Here is a 17,760-nt window from a genome sequence, read left to right as displayed (position 1 = left end):
CATAAAATATGAATCATACCCAATCCTTTCTCCTGATTGGCTGGGATGTTGACAATTCATCGGCTTAGTCCCGCCCCCACAGAGTCCCTACACACCCAGCTTCGTTTTGTATTATCAATATGGCCTTTTGTACTTGTTGCACATAAAAGAAAATACTATGAACATTGGAAAGATAAAAACCCCTTGCTATCAAGCTTTAACATATCACTTAAACACTTTTTGAAGGCTGCAGGTTTTTACTTTTGAAAAAAAAATAAATAAATAATAAAATAGTGTGCAACAGAGGCAGGAAACAAAAGCCATTGTTTTATTTGTTTTAATGTTTGTATATAAACACAATATTTACAAATCATACAACGATCACCAGTTAGTTATCAAATAAAACAGGTATTACCTTCACACAGATGGTTAACAGAAGACACTCGGTCATCATCCAACACAGACATTACTAATAAATATCCTCCAGTAGAAGTTAGTGTCCCCTGGGAGTTTTAGCAGCCAGAGATCATGTGAAACCAACAGCCAAAATGGATTTCTTTGTATTCAAATCTTGTTTGATCAGGTCTGGTGTCATTATCTGTAACATCAATGACAGGACCAAAACAAAGAAGCCAAGTTTTTTTTTTTTTATCCGCACCCTTTGGCCAAGGATATGAAAGCCCTATTGCTGAGAAGTCAGTTTTATCCATGTAGACTCAGCCTCTGATTAGGCCGGGGGCTCTCTGCAAGAAAATTTATTCTGTATTCTCCATGCCTTACTCTCAAAACACTGTATGCATCTCCAAGCACGGAGCACCTCTCCAATGACAATCACAAGAAGCAATCTCCTCTCAGGCACACTGTCAGTCCATGTATGAAGTGTCCATGCCTTCTCCCTCTGGGTGCAGCAGTCTTCCAGCCAAACGCTCAATGTCATCAAGACTGAGCTGTCGAAGTGAACGTTCATAATCCTTGAGGAAGAGGGAGCAGTTATCCATTACTGACTTGAATAGTGTAAACAAGCATCAGCATATTCTTAGTATATTCTATTTTTTACCATTTGAAATAACTGAAATACACTGCTCTATTTTTAATGCAGCAACCAGAAGAGGCTGGTCTCTTGAGGAGGGGATGGAAGGCCATTAAACTGGGCAATACCCGTTTACCACTGCAGTGAATGAAGACTCCTTAACTTTTGAGTTAACAACATATCAAGAGGGGCTGTGATTACAATATGATTCACGGCTTTAGTAGGAATGGTAACTTTGCATTATAATTTTTATTTTCAATTACAAAGCCATTAAATGATGATGCTGTGATTTTTGCTGCGGTCTGTACCAAACTATCATATTTTCTTACATCTGCAATACAATTTGCAAGCCAGGGCATCCATGCAGCACCATAATACTTTATTTTTTGATTAATTGTTCAGCCCTAATATTAATATGTAGAGTTTATATGAAGCCATTCACAAACTAGATATTCAGATATCGCACAGGCTGGGCACTTATAATTTTTTATTTTTTTTAATTCTCTAGTACAGGGGTGTCAAACTCGTGCCATGGAGGGCCGAGACGCTGCAGGGTTTCATTCCAACCGAAAACTCCACCAGGTGATTTCACTGATTAGTCCCTCCTCTCTGCTTGGAGGTGGGGTGATCAGTGAAATCACCTGGTGGAGTTTTCGGTTGGAATGAAAACCTGCAGCCTCTCGGCCCTCCATGGCACGAGTTTGACACCCCTGCTCTAGTAGCACAGCTGGCAGCGAATATGCTGCATTCAAATACCTTGATAAGCTGCTCGTGGACTTTGGCTGCATCTGCAGGGCTGAAGTGTTTAGCGAGGACAGTGGACAGAGTCTGCCACACCCCTCCATGTGCACTGGTGCTGCTGCTGCTAGCCGTCCCTGCAGCCCCACTCCTCTCTCCTGCTGGACGGACGACCAGGTTCAGCTTGGCCTCCGGCCCGATGGAGTAGTCGCTCAGTCTGTGTTCGTCTGAGAGTAGAAACATAGCATGCATCGGTCTAAATATAATAACCTGAATTATCTATTAAATAGGTTAATGGATCACACAATTAAAATTTCAACACAAGTGGCTGTGAAACTCCTGTTGGAAAATCCACCTGCAAGTGCTTTCCCTTTATAGAGCAACCTCTGCTGGTTTGCTGGTATGTTGAGACGCTCTGACACGAGTTCCTTCACTGTGGAGACCTTTTCATCCTCAGTCACCTGGAAGATCAGCCACAGGATTATTAGATTTGATTTTTAGTTATCTGTTTATCTAAATAGGGACAATGAAAATTTACATAGCAACATTTTGCAGGTTTACACAAGCAACACAACTCCTGACCCTCGCTGGGCTTTTTGACAAATGGCAGTAAAAATGAAGAGGGACGGTGGAGTGAAATGTAAAGATAAACATTCAGATACATAGAGACACATATGCGCGTGCGCGCGTGTGCACACACACACACACACACACACACACTATTTGATCAAAGTACATTTAAAGGCATTCAAGTCATCTGTTTAACTGAACACACAAATTGCAGTAACAGAGAAAATGCACTCAGAAGTGGTTAAAGGGATAGTTCACTCATTTTGAAAAATTTCACTTCCTCCCTGGCTGTTATGTAGGACACTAGTGCTGCTATCTTCCTCTCATCGTTCCACATGCCAACCATTATGTACCTAACCATCTCTACCTGTGTGACGGCTGCATTAACGAACTGCTGCAGCTATCCTGCGTGTTGGTGTCGGCACAGCAGAACTGCTGCGGCGCTGCTACTGAGAGCCCTGTCTCTTAACTCCGAGTTTGCCTCTGATAATGGCCAATGTCATTTTGGAACAGAAGGTCAAAACAACACGGGACCAAGACTGGCATATTCAGCATCCCTGAAAACCCACATGGGTGTAGCCTCCATGTTCTCCATGCAACTGCTACAGTAGTTAGTAAAAGATTTATTTTTTTCATGTCTGTAACATATTCTACAGATACAGATTATTAGAGCTTGGAAGATATGCTTATCTCCCAATTTGAATACTATGACAATACTTGGGTGCTGATTCGATATATATTGCGATTCTTTAGTACTGCGGTTCTACAGGTATTGCAATTTGACATTATGATTTATTGCAATTTTTGTTTTTTGATTATTTTTTTTTTTAATTCCAGTTTGTGGATTTAAAGTTTCATGAGGCTGTGCTTATCCTAAAGGTCACAATAGCTCATTTTAAACAGTGACAAGTTTCAAAAAAATGGTCTCATTACAATGAAATGGCTACTATGGGGGCTACTATCATCACACATGAATAAAAATTGGACTCACTGAATGCACAAGAGTCTTAGCTTTCCAGTCAAACTCAGTTTATGCAACTAAAGTACTGTTAAGCCCCCAGTATGCACAAATACACCATTTTAGAGCCAAAATGACACTTTGATACTGCATGTAAAAACCTGCATGGTTTGTGGCCCAAACTGCATGGGATTAGCAGAAGGTGGGCACGTCTGCAAAGGGGAGACCTGTGGGTGCCCAAATAACCCATTTTCATTCAGATTTCTTGAGCCAAAATTTAGCCTAACTTTGGAGCAATATATAATACCTTTGCTGACAATCTAGCATGACGTGCTTTGTACCAATGGATTCCTTCGGTTAAATAGTGATGTTTACTTTAAAATGATTCAGTAATTTTTAAAAAATTGATGAAACTCATTAAAAGAGAACTATGATACTTAAGTGAATCATTTTTTTCTATATTACTGAAAGGTGTCAGTTATGTAATTTTGCTGATATGTTGTCAATATGACCATCAGCAGATTGTTTCCCTGTCTATTTTTGTTAAGAACCACACACATCACTCAGAGAAAAAAGGCTTCATGCTAAAACTCTAGATGACGTGCCGCTTCAGTGAGGCTCAAGCCGCGCGCTCACGCAGACGGTGTGTCCACTGTGTGTGTTTTTGTTCCATGTATAATGATGCGTTTGGACCATGTGTAAAGGTGCTCTTATGTCTAGACAGCGCTATGTTATAGCCTATTTTCTCCCACTCTGCAGCCATACTGCCCAGGTCAGCACCACAGGGTGCTCTGTGGTGTGTTGGCTCCTCTCCTCTCTCCTCATCATCTGCCTACTGTCAGAAAATATTCAGTACTATAAACTGTAGTAAACCCATGAAGTTTGAAATAACATAGTCTATAGGTTGCAAAACAAAGATAAATAAATCAATGGCTTTTTATTGGGTACCAGCAATATTTTACCACCCACCATTAAAAAAACCTAGGGGAAAAACACTGACCTTTGTTTATTTAACAATTTGTGTGGATTAAGGAAGTTATTTTTAAGAATGTTTGGTGGGGGAAAGAGTCCACCTCAATGGCAGGAGATTAATGGGTAGCATCTGAAGCATCTCGCCAGTATCAATGAGAGCAAGATAGCACCACCACTGTCCTACATAACAGGCAGTGGGTAAGTGAAATAATATCACATTTTTCAAATGACTGAACTAGCCCTTCAACCTTACATCAATTTTGCAAATGAGAAAAGCAGTGATAAAAAGATACTTGGCTTATTGAGTTTTGTGGCCCTTTATCACTGGCTTGTACTTTGAGCATAACTCTTTATTACAATACTGTCAATGCGCTGAAACTGATAGCAGTATAGACTGAAATGAGAAGTTAAATAATGAGATGGGGAGTAAAAACTCCAGTTGTGTGACACTTAAAAGACACCAGTTATTCATGTGTTTAAAAAGTAAAAATGAGCTTTACAAATGTTGCCAATAATAGGCATTTAGAGTGTGGTCAAGGAGAAAACTGTTCATTTAAAATAGTCTATTGTTCTCACCCACAGAGAAAATTGCTCAAAGAGTTTATTCATAGCTCATCACATGGTCTTTGATCACTTCTGTATGAGCGGACAGGGTTCAGTGTCAGTTATCTCATCACCATCATCTTTTAATACAACATTCGCTGCAGTTTTAGAAACACTGCAGATTTCAAACACTTACGTAGCTGTGTCATTTCCATCCTCAGCTGTGAGGCATCAATAATCTGCTATTTTTAAATTTGAGAAGATAGAAAAACTCCAGTCTAACTCAGTGATCATGCTGATTCTATTAAAAACCCAACCTGCCACACTTTCACATCCTCACAGACTGGTTCTTTCCATTCCAGCAAAGATCTGACACTCATCAAGGTGTGACACCACATGCACAGAGATGTGATACACAGCTTTTAAAGTTCCAGCTGAAGTTAGACTAATGAAGTTTGCTGCAAAAAAAAGGCCTTGGTGGATCATCAGTCATAATTGTAAAGCATTATTAATGTAAAGTGTCACCCTGGCCCTCACAGCAAAGACCCACTGACAAATAGACCCTTATCCTCACATAATAGACTAATACACCTTTCTTAGCTGCTGTAATGGATGCAATGGATTGCGTATATACATGCTGTTAAGATGAAATGGTCATACTGCTGGCGTAACAGCAGAAATCTTTCAAGATACTGTCAATTTGATGCATTAATCTCAAGATAACACATTGCTCTGCCTTCCTCTTCCCTCAAGAGCTTACAAATAGGACTTAATAAGCCATTGGAGCAGCTCCTAAAGGCTAGCGCAGAGAGGGGTGAGAGTGACGACAGGAGACAACCCTGCCTTGCTCAAGGGTATCAGAACGACCTGAAATGTGAGAGGTGAGAAATGTAAGCATTTGTGCGTCCCACTGCACCGAGTCTGGGGCCGGGAAAATACCTTGGGCTCAGACATGAAAATGTGAGGTTGGCTGATAAAAACGGGCTACCTCAACTTGTGATAAGCCATCGTTATCGGTTGATGTGCTAGCGTTACTTAGCTGGCCTCCAACAGGCTAGCAGGCTACGCTAACCAGCTAGCATGCTAAGCTGGCTCGTTTGTCTTACCTGTACGCTGCATTCTTTCCCTTGAAGCGGTTTCACAGTAAGAATCATCTTGACGATTTCCTAAAAAACACACAGTCACACGACGACACGTTCAAAGCCCGACCAATAAAAAAAAACAAACAAACCAAGCACCACTGGAGCCTCACTACAGCCACGGGGGTTCTTCTTGTCAACGCTCCATCTTCTTCTACCGCAAGTAATGGATACATGGCTTTACTTCGCCAGCGAACTACAGCGACACCCACAGGCCGGGCTGCGTTGTAGCGGCCGAGGTCCGTCCTCTGTGGTCTGTATACTGTGCTGCCTTCCGGTACTATGGGGAAAAATTATATTACACCTTGTTTGTTGAATGTATGGTTTGAGAGATAAATGGCAGCGAGCATGGACACACAATGCTAATTATTGCATGACACCATTTATAAAAACAACGATGATTATAATTATAATGATGATAATAATAAAAATATTATAATAGTAGTAATAATGAGAAGAACTGCATTACAAAGGTCATGCATGTGGGTGTTAATCAATTAATTTTTAGTGCAAGAGTTGGATCTCTGGTTTTGTGAGTTGGCACACTGGTGAGTGAGTTGAGTAGCCTATTCTGTATGCCTTTAGTCTACTCAGTCAAATTACTGATCACTAATTAATTCGTCATACAAAGCTGTCGTTTTGCACGGATCGATTTTGAAATTATTTCTGCTAAAACGCGTGGAAACAAGAAATTATGAGAATCACTGAAGGCAGTAATTGGTCAAAGACAACGACGGTATAGGTAGTCTGTCAGGTAAACTGCCCGGATATCTTTACTTAGTACAGACTGATTTCACTGCCATGGCCTGCAGACCAGACCTGTCTCTACATTCCTTCTTTATACGCTAATTACTCCTGTAGTCACCATTCATAGGCTACCAGAGGGTCACACATATTTTAATGTGATGATTCCCCATGTAGATACACATCAGACCATAGACTCCAGTCTGATATTTTATTCCAATGAAATCATCTTAGCACATTTTCCCTGTTAGTTAGTCTATTCATAGCTGAGAGATAAAACTGTCACAGCAAAATTCTCAGCGAAAAAAAAAAAAAAAAAAAAAAAAACAGCATTGCGTTTAGGCTGTATAAGTCCAGACCGATGAGCCAGCAGAGTTAATTTTAGATAGTTTTGAACAGTGTTATATCAGCTCCAGGAGCGCACCAACAGCTCTCCAGTCAACACTTGTCAACTGCAAATAACTGTCCCCGAAAAATCAACAGCCAGGCAGCTCAGCGTGGACGATTTGCTGTGAATATGGGAAGATAACACCTGGCACGGTGAAAGGTCTAATCTAACCATCCCCATGCGCTCCACAACTGTGCCAAACGTCACATAATAGTGGAATACATGCTGTCCCCCCCAATGAAAGCCCCTCCAGCCCCACAACACCCACTTTGGATTCACTATGGAAATAAAAGTGTTACACACCCTCCCGGACAGCCTCCACTATCTCGGTCATGTGATTGCCTGTTGTCTGCCCAGCCCCGGCCAGCCTGGTGCCAGAGAGGAGCACCATTCATTTGTGCGGGTCCATCGCAGATCTGCACCTGTCGAATGGACCGTGTGCCGCCAAACAGCGGGACAGCTTTTCAGGACAAGTGAGAGGACTTTCACAGAGTCAGCGCACATAGGCGGAGGTAAGGCATCTTCTTCCATGACATTTCACTCTGCCTGATGTGATTTACACTATCGTCATTTTGCAGCAGATTATACCTGCATGCAAACAGTCTATCAAAGCCACAAAATGCCGTTGTCTGAGTAACTAATTGGCTTATTATGAAGACGAGGCTATGGTTATTTTGTAAGGTGCGAGCGCGCGTGAGTGTGAGCGCTCTTGCCTCCTAAACGTAAAGTGACTGTATACCCATAATGTTCCCATAGGGAGTTCAGGTGTGTGAGTTTGTAATGACCTTCTCGCACTTTGAGGTGATTTTCTCTCTTGTGGTGTCACTGTAATATAGTGACTTGTTCTGTAGCCTTATTCTTCTTAAGTGTCCATCCAAAATTTACTATCGTTCTATTTCTATAGAGGTGAGAGGGAGAGAGAGAGAGAGAGAGAGAGAGAGAGAGAGAGAGAGAGAGAGAGAGCAAGAAAGGCAAAGAGACACACAAAGAGAATTATTAAAACTAACATAGCCCAGCTGTAATGTATTTGTGATAGCATGCCCTGCAACTCCTCAACCTATCATCTGGCGATAACGAGACTCTTAGAAATAAAATAGCTCTATTGGACCGGAGTCCAGATCTATAGTCCAGAATCAAAAGCAAATTTGTGTCGTCTTAAAAGGATACTTATCTCGTCAAACACCTTTCAGCTGGGCCATAAAACAGATCAATTCCAAAGCACATTTTTACATGGACCACTCTGTTCCTCTGAGCTTATACGGCCATTGTTTGAACAATTTGTCCAACTACCTGTTAACCAAACAAATAGCACTGAATGTACAAAGTAAGTGGGATGCTATCTTCTTTTATGATGAGGTGAATGCTGATAAAAGCCATTATCTCTAATTGATTTCGCTTATCAAGTCTATGGCAATTACAAGGCAGATGTAGATAAAGAGAAGCAAGGAGAAGAAGAGGATTTTGAATCTTTCTGACATGATGGATCATGTAATATCATGATGATGGAAAGAGAAAAAGATCTTTACGTCTCTATTGCTGCCTGGTGTTTCCAGGTGATGGGCACACTCCGGGACCTCCAGTTTGCCCTGCAGCTTAAGATTGAGGAGCTTCGCCAGAGGGACACACTCATAGATGAGTTAGAGCTGGAGTTGGACACCAAAGATGAGCTCATTCGGAGGCTGCAGGAGGAACTGGACCGCTATAGAGCCACCGTCTCTCTCCCAGGACCCTCTGCAGTCACTGCTGGTAACATGAGGTTATTATGTGTTTGATTTTACGGTAATGGATCCCAAACATGAATTGCAAATGTAACTTTTAATGTGTTCTTCCCAGGGTGCTCAGCTCAAGACGAGGAGTGCGAGAGAGCCAAAAGGAAGACGATCATTTGTGAACCCGTCGCCCCGGACCCTGTGACTCTCACAGCAATTTCCCACACAAGCTGTGACAAAAGCCCAGAGTAAGACCCGCACAACATCCCCTCAGGTTTCACCTGCTCCTACTGAGAAACGTGTTTCCACAACCCCCACAGCTCATCAAGTGGTTGCTGCATGACTCACAGTCAATAAAGATTTCCATTCATTATCCAAAACCAAATGGCACTTCACTCAAGGTTTTAGTTTATTTGTTATCAAACGGCACTTACCTCTGTAAGCATAATGGTTTGTGTCGTATGCTTACGCCCCCAGGTCCCAGAGGCTGATTCAGGCAGCATTTTTAAAGAATGACTTGTTGAAGAACCTTGACAGCGGGCAAATCAGAGCTATCATGGCCTGCATGTACGCCACCACCATCAGCATGGGCTGCTGTGTCATTCAGGAGGGAACCACTGGAGCTCTGGCCTATGTATTAGAGGGTAAAACATTGTGCTCCTATAACTGATGACATTTATCCTGCATGCCTGAGGTTATTTAACATTTCATCAAGATAGCCGTAGTTAAAGATAAGCATTATTTTTATTCCAAAGCATATATCAACCCTCTTACTCCCAGCTCACAATTCGATTAGCCAGTAATGTCTGATGACACTGCTCCCAGACACAGTGATGTGAGAATTACCTGTATGGACAAGGAAAAGGGAGGCACTCAGAGGAATAACAAGTGGCACACATTGTTGTTTTGTGCTGAAATGCCATGCTGGTTCTAGCGACAGGAGAAAAGACATCTGCTTGGCCCCTGGTTTTGAATTGCTCACAGAGTTCATCAGCTTTTGATTGTATTGAGGAATCGCGCCCGAATACGTAATGTGACAGCTAATGGAGAGCGGTTGCTCTCTATTTTTCTCTTGTCATCCCACCCAACATGAGTTAGATATCTGCCTTGCAGTTAGAGATGATTGCCTATCTGCTGCTCATATTGCATATCTGAGACAGCTGAAGGTTTCTGACAAATATTATCACCATGCTGTACTCATGGTAAATATGAAGTGTCTTAATACAGCCTCAATGACAGATACCACCTCAAAAAAGAAACATTCAGAAATGCACTCACAGTGTTTGCAGACATACACATGTGCAGAATGGTTTTATATATTGTATTGTGTATTTAATGCACTACATATATGTGTTCATTACAGAGGGGAAGTTGGATGTGACAAAGGATGGTCAGAGGCTACTCACAGTTGAACCAGAGTCTGTGTTTGGGGAGCTGGCACTGTATAATTGTACCCACCCCTGCACCATATCAGGTATTCAAATGTTCTCAGTGTGTACTCAGAGTTGGCTCCATGGTGTTGTAATTGTGTGCCAACATCACTTAAAGGAACAAAATGCAAACCTGTCGCACTGAAATTCCAATGTGATGATTTTGAATCGGTGAGGATAAAAATAATTCCCGGTAAAGAAAACATCAGAGAAGGGCAGATTTTCTACTAGTGGTCCTGGACTGGGGATGTTAGTTGAATTTGAAATCAAAAGGCCTTTTCAGATCTCAGACAACACCACAACTTCAAACGCTCCTCTCTGAGATGTGGGGAATTTAAAACACATTCTGCTTTAGCGCGTAACCTAGCTGTCTGACTGCCACATGTGCTCCCAGCCTTACCACATAACTGCTTCAGCTCTGAGGTGGATATTGAATTCAGCAAAGCTTTTTCAAACATTTTGGAGGAAAAAAAAAAAAAAAAAGACATTTTGCATTCGAGAAACTCTTTGCGTGGTTCGACTGAGCCTTATCAAAAATACGTTTGAATAAGATATTGTATTTATTAGGAAATAGAAAGTATGCTATCATCTCCCAACAGCATCTGATCTCAGAGTCCTGTGGGAAAAGTCTCCCCGCCACTGCTGCGTGCATCTGACCTGGTTTCACAAATAAATCGGCTGTGGAAATGGTCAGATCAGTTCAAATTGGAAAAAAATCAGTTTATTTTGCCATGTTTTCCCCTAACCCTTTCATTCCTTTTTCTTGACACTATTCAACTATTTTTATTATTGTATATTGTGTGTGTTTACCTTGCAAAGAATCAGCCTTGCCTGTTCACTGCTCTGGTGCATAAAAAAGCTGTCCTATTGCAACAACATTCCTCAATTCATGACAGCTTTCGCTTCTGTTCCTTGTCCATTTCTTGTCAATCCTTCTGGATCTGTTCAGGGCCACTGTTTCTTTGTCTCTTCCCTCACCTGAAATTACTTTTTCTCTACTGTTGCCAACTGAAAGCATCAATAAGACTTTTTTTTCCCCCTGTGGTCTGTCTCACGGTGACAGTGATAAAAACGCAGGTGAAAACCAGGCGTCGTCACCAGTCGATGAAAGTTCATGGTCATACAGAAAATGTCTAAATATCCTCCCTTCAAACCAGTGTTTCTTATTTACTGTATTCGGCACAGCATTCAGACAAAAATGTAAAGCTGTGTCATGGGTTTGCAGATGGGTGCACTCTCAAGTGCAGAGAAAATGAGGCCGCAGACAGGTGTGCAACTTGAAACATACTTTACTGAGCCAATATCAAAGTGCAATATCTAGTCCAGGTGAAATCAGAAAATCCAAACAGCCAGGCACCAACAGCACAGGAGCCATGGGCAAATAAATCAGCGACCAGAAGACAAAGCAGGAACAACAGCAGGTGATAACACTGGAAAGAACTGGCTAAGCTTACAGAGACCTGGGAGTTATAAACGCTACTGGGCTGATTAGCTGAAGACAGGTGTATCAGGCAGGATCTGATTGGAGGAGGAGTGGTGCAGAGAGGCGGGGCTGGAGATGTGGAGACAGGTGTGCATGTGAGGGGAAAGACGACTGGCTGAGGTTTGGTGCAGGGAGGTGGAGACGGGGGAGAGCGGGAGAGGTGAGACAGATGATTGGGCTGCAACAAGGAGGGCTGGAAATACAGGAACTGCAGGGAGACACACAGAACCAGACACAAAAGGCAAACACATAATAGAGACAGGTGAACAAGAGCAGCTGATGTGGCAGCCATGGCCTAAAGGTGAGAGAGGTGGGCTTGTGGTCGGAAGCTAGTTGGATCCTCGGAGCAGCGGGAAAATGTGTGCTGGGGGAGTGAACGAACACCCTTCCTCAATACCCACAGCTGATGTACCCTTGAGCAAGGCATTTAAGCCCCAGCCAACTGCTCCAATGGTGCTGTGGTTGTGCTGGGCAGCTCACAGACGAAAATGTGTATGAACTGTATGAATGTGCAGCAGGGAGTTGCTGAAAAAGAGCACATGTAATCAGCTTACTAGCCTGGGTAAATAAAGTAAAAAAAAAAAGAGAATGACCAGAGACAGAATAGCTCAGAATACAGGCGAATATGACAAGCTGTAAATTGTGTGAATTATGCCTTATTGTTGATGCTTCAATGGTCACATAACACAATGATAGGGGATATCCAATAGGGAAACGGAGATATTATAAGGCAGTGCAATATATCGTAGGATGGATCTAATTAGGCTGTCCAGAGGACACCTTCCATTTGCAGGAAGCTCCAGCGAATCAATCAATATGGGTCATTATTAATTTACAACACCCTCTTTCAAGCGCCATTATGAGGGAACAGGGTAATAATAGGTAAGGGAATCAGATTGGATTTAAATTAAAAGTCTTTCTCTGTAAGGAAAATTAGCTCCAGCTGAGTTTTGTTATTCGACATGATGAGCATTTCTGATGTGGTCCTGGTCGCAAACTGCCTGCTTTTTTTTTTTTTTTTTTTTTCCCATGAACTGACCCTGTCCCCTCGAATATTGAGCTCTCCACCACAGAGAGCTGTCAGCTAGTCGAGGCTTCTGTCATGTTTTTTCAGTGGGAGTGCTGCACTGTACAGACAAGTTTCAATACTTGCGTTTTGATTATGTCCTCACTTCAGCTCCAGTGTCATTTACATGACCTTTATCATTTCCTTTGCCTGTCTCCTCTGCTGTGCAGCGCTAACAGACAGCAAACTGTGGGTTATTGACCGACGGAGCTTCCAGACCGCACTTATGCAGAGCGCTCTCAGCAGCCTAGCTCATTCAACAGAGCTACTTGGCAGGTGAACACCACACCTATGCACCTGATCTGACAATTAACAGCCTCACCAAGCTGCTTTGTATTCTAGCATCTGCACCATGACATCTGGGGTGTCATGTTGTTGGGCAGTCAACTTGCTGTGGTATTTAGGCCTTGCACAGTCTGTAGTGTGGTTTCATTTGTAGTTACCATAATGTCCTCATTCTGATGGTGCAGTTTAGCACAGTCCACCAAGAATTATCATCATTCAAAACCTTTTTATCAAACCTGCTGTTGTGCACAATGACCTGTTTTCTTTGTTTTTGTGTGTGTGTGTGTGTGTGTGTGTGTGTGTAGCGTTCCCTTCCTGCAGTCACTACCACAAGATGTCATCATGAAAATGTCTGATCTCGTGGAGGAGGTACATGCTGAGCTTTGAAAATCAGAGGCAGCCAACACACACTCATCAAACACAATCCAGCCAGTGGATTATTGAATGTAAACACAACTGTTTACATGCAGTTGGTGTGCATTTGCTATTTTCAGCTTAGGGCTCTGTTTGTGTTATGAATTATCAAGCAGGTAGAATACTAATGATTCGTAGTAAGAATGAATCTTTCATCATTTTAGCGGCATCATTTTAGCATTTTTAGCGGAGAACTGGGTGGAACACCCAGTTCTCCTCATGGCGTTCCTTTCATCTTCCATTTTTCTATATTTTTTCTGCTGCATGTCCCTGTATTTCTCATTTCTGTTTTGTTCCACAGACACACTATAGTGAAGGTGACTACATCATTCGACAAGGGGCCACAGGAGACACTTTTTACATCATTAGTAAAGGCCAGGTAAGGTTTTATGTGCCTAAATCGCAGAAGGAATGAGGCTTTCAGAGGGAAAAAAAAGCTGTAGAATGCAGAGGACAAAATGTCAGCGCAACTTTTGAAATTGCTTGATGGTAATAATTGACCTCAGTGCTCTTGCACATCACTCTCCACCATTACTTTTCTCTCTGGTTTCCCAGGTGAAAGTGACAGAGAAGACGCCAGGTCATGAAGAGCCGGTGGTTCTGTCCAAGCTCTGTGAGAGACAATGGTTTGGAGAAAAGGCTCTGTGGGGGTAAAGAGAAAACAACGTACTATGAGCAGATGCTATCAAGGAAATATTACAGAGCGGGGTTTATTGCATGAAATTAATGAAAAACACAAACTAGCGAGCTAAACAATTTTCATGTAGAAAATATGCATTTTGTAACTGGCAATAACCTCACACATCTGCTTTGTGTAATGCTATTTACTTGTCAGACACTTTACCTGATAATCAGCAATAATGAAGAACACTTTGGGTGCTTGATTTCAAAACGGAGACCGCAGGCACACAGCATTCACAAACAGATTATCTAGGAAAGTAATCTTTAAAGGAAAATAGGTGCAATTTGTGTCAGCATGATATTGGTGTTTTGTAATGGTGTCGTTATCTTGTGATACCGTTAAGAGTTTCTTATGTCAGCGGTCTCTTCGCTCTGTTTTAGAGATGATGTGCGAGCTGTGAGTGTGATTGCTGCGGGGGAAGTTACATGCTTGGTAATAGACAGAGAGTAAGTGAATATGCCATTGTGTTGTTTTTTTCATTTATTTATTTATTTGAACAATAAAAGCAAAACATCAGAGCAAAAATAAAATAGCAATAGATTGTGCAGATGAGATACAGAAAACCCCTAGGGGCTTTTAAGAGAATCTCACCCCAAAATTTGATTACATAACAAAAATCTATGTCAAAAAAAGTCAAAAAAAAAAAAAAAAAGAGCAAATATATATTAGATCAATGCAGTAAATGTGTGTAAAAATGTGTGTGTAAAAGTGTGCAAAAAGAGTGTATGGACCTGTGTACATGTTTATGCATGAGTGTGTTATGTTATGAAATTCATTGCATAGAAAGTGTACCTGGTTGTGATGCTTCGGTGTAAATTTTCCATGAATTGTTTGGCTTAACCAGTAATATGAAATCAGAGAATTTGTCTCTCTCTTTTTTTTTTTTTTTTTTTTAACAGGGCTTTCAAAAACATCATTGGTGGTGCAGTAGACGACAGCCATGATGTGCAGCACAGCAATGACTCAAAAGTCGAGTGAGGAGCATTAGCATACTGTTTTTGTCAAGCTACTAAGTGTTATTTGTGCGTATACAAAACAACAGGTACCAGCCACTCTCTCTTTTCCCCCCTGAGCAGGTCAGACAGGGATCCCGCGCTCCCCTCGGCTACGACTTTAAAGGATTTCCAGGTTATTTGCAGTCTGGGAGTTGGGGAGTTTGGTCACGTAGACCTGGTATGCACTGATTTCGTAGCTGCTCATGCACACTGGCATAGATTCCCAGTGTTGCTTCATCCTTGGGATTCCATGTTTCTATAATGTCGTCTATTGATTTTCATGTCTTATAGGTGCAGCTGAAGGGCAGCGTCAAGTGTCCCTTGGCCATGAGAGTGCTCAGGAAGAATCTGATTCTTAGCGGTGAACAGCAAGACCACATCCTGAGAGAGAGACACATCCTAATGGAGGCTCATAGCCCATTCATAGTGAGGTACTTATTCTCCAACAGTGATCTAATTGAGAATATTTTGATTAGATAACGTGTTTTTGATATGTTGCTTGTCCCGTTTCCTGCTCCCAGGCTATATCGCACCTTCAGAGATGCCAAGTGTTTGTACATGCTAACAGAGGCTTGTCTCGGTGGTGATCTTTGGAGTCTACTGAAGGATAGGTAGATATTCTTGGCCTAATAGAAATGAGAAAAATGCTCTCTTCTCTCCATGCTGATTAAATATTTATTATCCTACCAATGTGTTTTAGCTAAGCTTTCATCAGAGTGCAGTTTTTAGGGTGTATCTGACTAGGGACTGTTAACACTCATCTGCTTCACACGTTAGTTTTGACACATTTGCTTAATTCAGCAACATGTTGCTCTGGTGTTTCAGGGGTTCCTTTGATGACTGCAGCAGCCGCTTCTACGCTGCCTGTGTTGTCGAGGCGCTGATCTTCCTTCACTCTCGCCGTGTCGTCTACAGAGATCTCAAGCCTGAAAAAGTTGTTTTGGACGAGCGCGGATATGCCAAACTGGTATCGATCTTGTTGTTGCTCATTTTTTAGTGCACAGGGAAGTTTTATGCAGTGAGGAAGATGTAATGGAAACTGCTGAACTGTACGTCTAGTGCCCTTTGCCTTTTTGTAGATGGGCTCCAGATGCGCCAAGAAACTTGAGGTGGGTAAGAAAACGTGGACGTTCTGCGGCACTCTGGGCTACATGGCTCCTGAGATCATCCTCAACAAGGGCCACAGCGTTGCTTCGGATTTCTGGTCGCTTGGCGTTTTTGTTTTTGAACTTCTGACTGGCAGGTAAGATTTTCAGTTTTGTTTCCAATTTGTATGTTCTTTGCTTTGAGAAGCGATGATGATTGTCTCATTCGCCCTTCTCCAGCCTCCCATTCGGCGGGCCTGATCCCATGAAGATATTCACCGCAACCATCCGTGGCATCGATCAGATCAGCTTCCCAAAAACCATCAGCAAAAGTGCCTCCAGTCTCATAAAGAAACTGTGCAGGTGTTGTAAACATGACCTCCACCAGCTCATCATCGTTTTAAAACGCCGCATGCTTTTTTCAAACTGCGTTACATAAGAAATAACAAGTACAGAACAATTAACCTTTAGCCACCATTTATTCTGCCTTTTCCACCAACTGTTCCTCCTCCCCCACATCTGTCAGATAGAAAAAAGTCTTATTAAAAATGATTCAGATATGAGATATGACCTGTACAAGAAGAGCATTCAGCACCGCCTCTTGAATGATACAATCACATTGATGGTTTGATATTGTTATTTCATGGCTTATTTGTGAGATCCCTTTTTACTCTCTATCACCAAGGAGCAATCCCTCTGAGAGACTGGGGAGTCAGAGAAATGGGGCCAAGGACATCCAGAAGCACAAGTAAGATGAAAGATTTATTGTACTGGAGGAAAATATTATGGGCTGTGCCTGGACACTTTGTTTTATATGCCGCGATGCTCTGTTTGTATTCAGATGGTTTGAAGGATTCAACTGGGACGGACTTTGTAAAGGCACCTTAAACCCACCAGTTATTCCCAAAGTAAGACGGGGGCTCAGTTTTGTGTGTCTTGTGATCATGTGTGTCGCAGAGCTCTCTGTATTATGTTTCTGCCAGCACGATGCACAGGCTGGACGTTGTTTCGCCTGATTGATGTTCTCCCTCCTCTTGTCTTTCAGTCCAAGCATCCCTCGGACAGCAGCAGATGTGATCATTATTCTGAACATTTTGACGGCTCTACGGAGCAGCAGACAGACTGGGACAGGGATTTCTGATTGATCGGATGTGATCCGGGTTGTGAACTGCAAATGAACCGAAGAAAAACTGCCAAACAATACATCATTGTGCCCAAGATCCATTCTGTTTTTTTTTTTGTTTTTTTTTGCCTCATAACTAATCCCTAAGTTATTGCCATCAGTGAGGCTGCGGCAGGAGAAAAAGTGGCAAAACTTCAACCTCCAGTCGGAAATCTTCATGATGTAATCAGCCACCACAAAATTAATCAGATTTTCTGGGTAAAAATAGGCCTGTTGTCCTTAAATGCCCACTCTTCATGTAACCCAACTGTTTTTATACTACTCATTATAATATGTACTATGCATTTCATTTACATCAGCCTCAAGTGTTTGGTAAAGTGGAGTGAGGTAGGTTCACCCTAAACTACGTCCATGACTGTCATGTTTT

The 17,760-nt window shown here is 42.1% G+C and overlaps 2 protein-coding genes across 2 annotated transcripts; one reads left to right on the top strand and one right to left on the bottom strand.

Moving 5' to 3' along the window:
* Nucleotides 1-291: 291 nt before the first annotated feature.
* ubl4a (ubiquitin like 4A) lies at nucleotides 292-6,087 on the bottom strand. The gene is made up of 4 exons (XM_030061060.1): nucleotides 5,897-6,087; nucleotides 2,103-2,208; nucleotides 1,766-1,974; nucleotides 292-950 (listed from the first exon to the last, which is right to left on the bottom strand). The coding sequence occupies exons 1-4, from the start codon at nucleotides 5,942-5,944 to the stop codon at nucleotides 843-845; spliced, it is 471 nt and encodes a 156-aa protein (XP_029916920.1). The 5' UTR covers nucleotides 5,945-6,087; the 3' UTR covers nucleotides 292-842.
* A 2,530-nt stretch (nucleotides 6,088-8,617) lies between these two features.
* On the top strand, nucleotides 8,618-17,660 carry prkg1l (protein kinase cGMP-dependent 1, like). The gene is made up of 19 exons (XM_030060361.1): nucleotides 8,618-8,807; nucleotides 8,895-9,018; nucleotides 9,248-9,414; nucleotides 10,134-10,244; nucleotides 12,920-13,025; nucleotides 13,340-13,403; nucleotides 13,750-13,827; nucleotides 14,004-14,098; nucleotides 14,511-14,576; nucleotides 15,030-15,104; nucleotides 15,207-15,303; nucleotides 15,417-15,556; nucleotides 15,647-15,736; nucleotides 15,951-16,092; nucleotides 16,205-16,368; nucleotides 16,451-16,573; nucleotides 16,896-16,958; nucleotides 17,052-17,118; nucleotides 17,256-17,660. The coding sequence occupies exons 1-19, from the start codon at nucleotides 8,618-8,620 to the stop codon at nucleotides 17,349-17,351; spliced, it is 2,058 nt and encodes a 685-aa protein (XP_029916221.1). The 3' UTR covers nucleotides 17,352-17,660.
* Nucleotides 17,661-17,760: the final 100 nt, after the last annotated feature.

The sequence above is a fragment of the Myripristis murdjan genome, chromosome 9 (assembly GCF_902150065.1).
Source record: "Myripristis murdjan chromosome 9, fMyrMur1.1, whole genome shotgun sequence".
In the NCBI taxonomy this organism is placed as follows: Eukaryota; Metazoa; Chordata; class Actinopteri; order Holocentriformes; family Holocentridae; genus Myripristis; species Myripristis murdjan.
The sequence above is the reverse complement of the archived record's forward strand: the minus strand, read 5'-3'. Positions and strand labels throughout refer to the sequence as shown.

Bases quoted from the DNA above. Each gene is read 5' to 3' on its own strand.
- prkg1l (XM_030060361.1), top strand. From the start codon at position 8,618: ATGGGCACACTCCGGGACCTCCAGTTTGCCCTGCAGCTTAAGATTGAG. The intron at 10,245-12,919 runs GTATTCAAATGT...TCTGCTGTGCAG, and splicing joins CCACCCCTGCACCATATCAG to CGCTAACAGACAGCAAACTG. The intron at 13,026-13,339 runs GTGAACACCACA...GTGTGTGTGTAG, and splicing joins TCAACAGAGCTACTTGGCAG to CGTTCCCTTCCTGCAGTCAC.
- ubl4a (XM_030061060.1), bottom strand. From the start codon at position 5,944: ATGATTCTTACTGTGAAACCGCTTCAAGGGAAAGAATGCAGCGTACAG. The intron at 1,975-2,102 runs GTGGATTTTCCA...TTCTACTCTCAG, and splicing joins TAAAGGGAAAGCACTTGCAG to ACGAACACAGACTGAGCGAC. The intron at 951-1,765 runs GTATTTGAATGC...CTCTTCCTCAAG, and splicing joins TCCACGAGCAGCTTATCAAG to GATTATGAACGTTCACTTCG.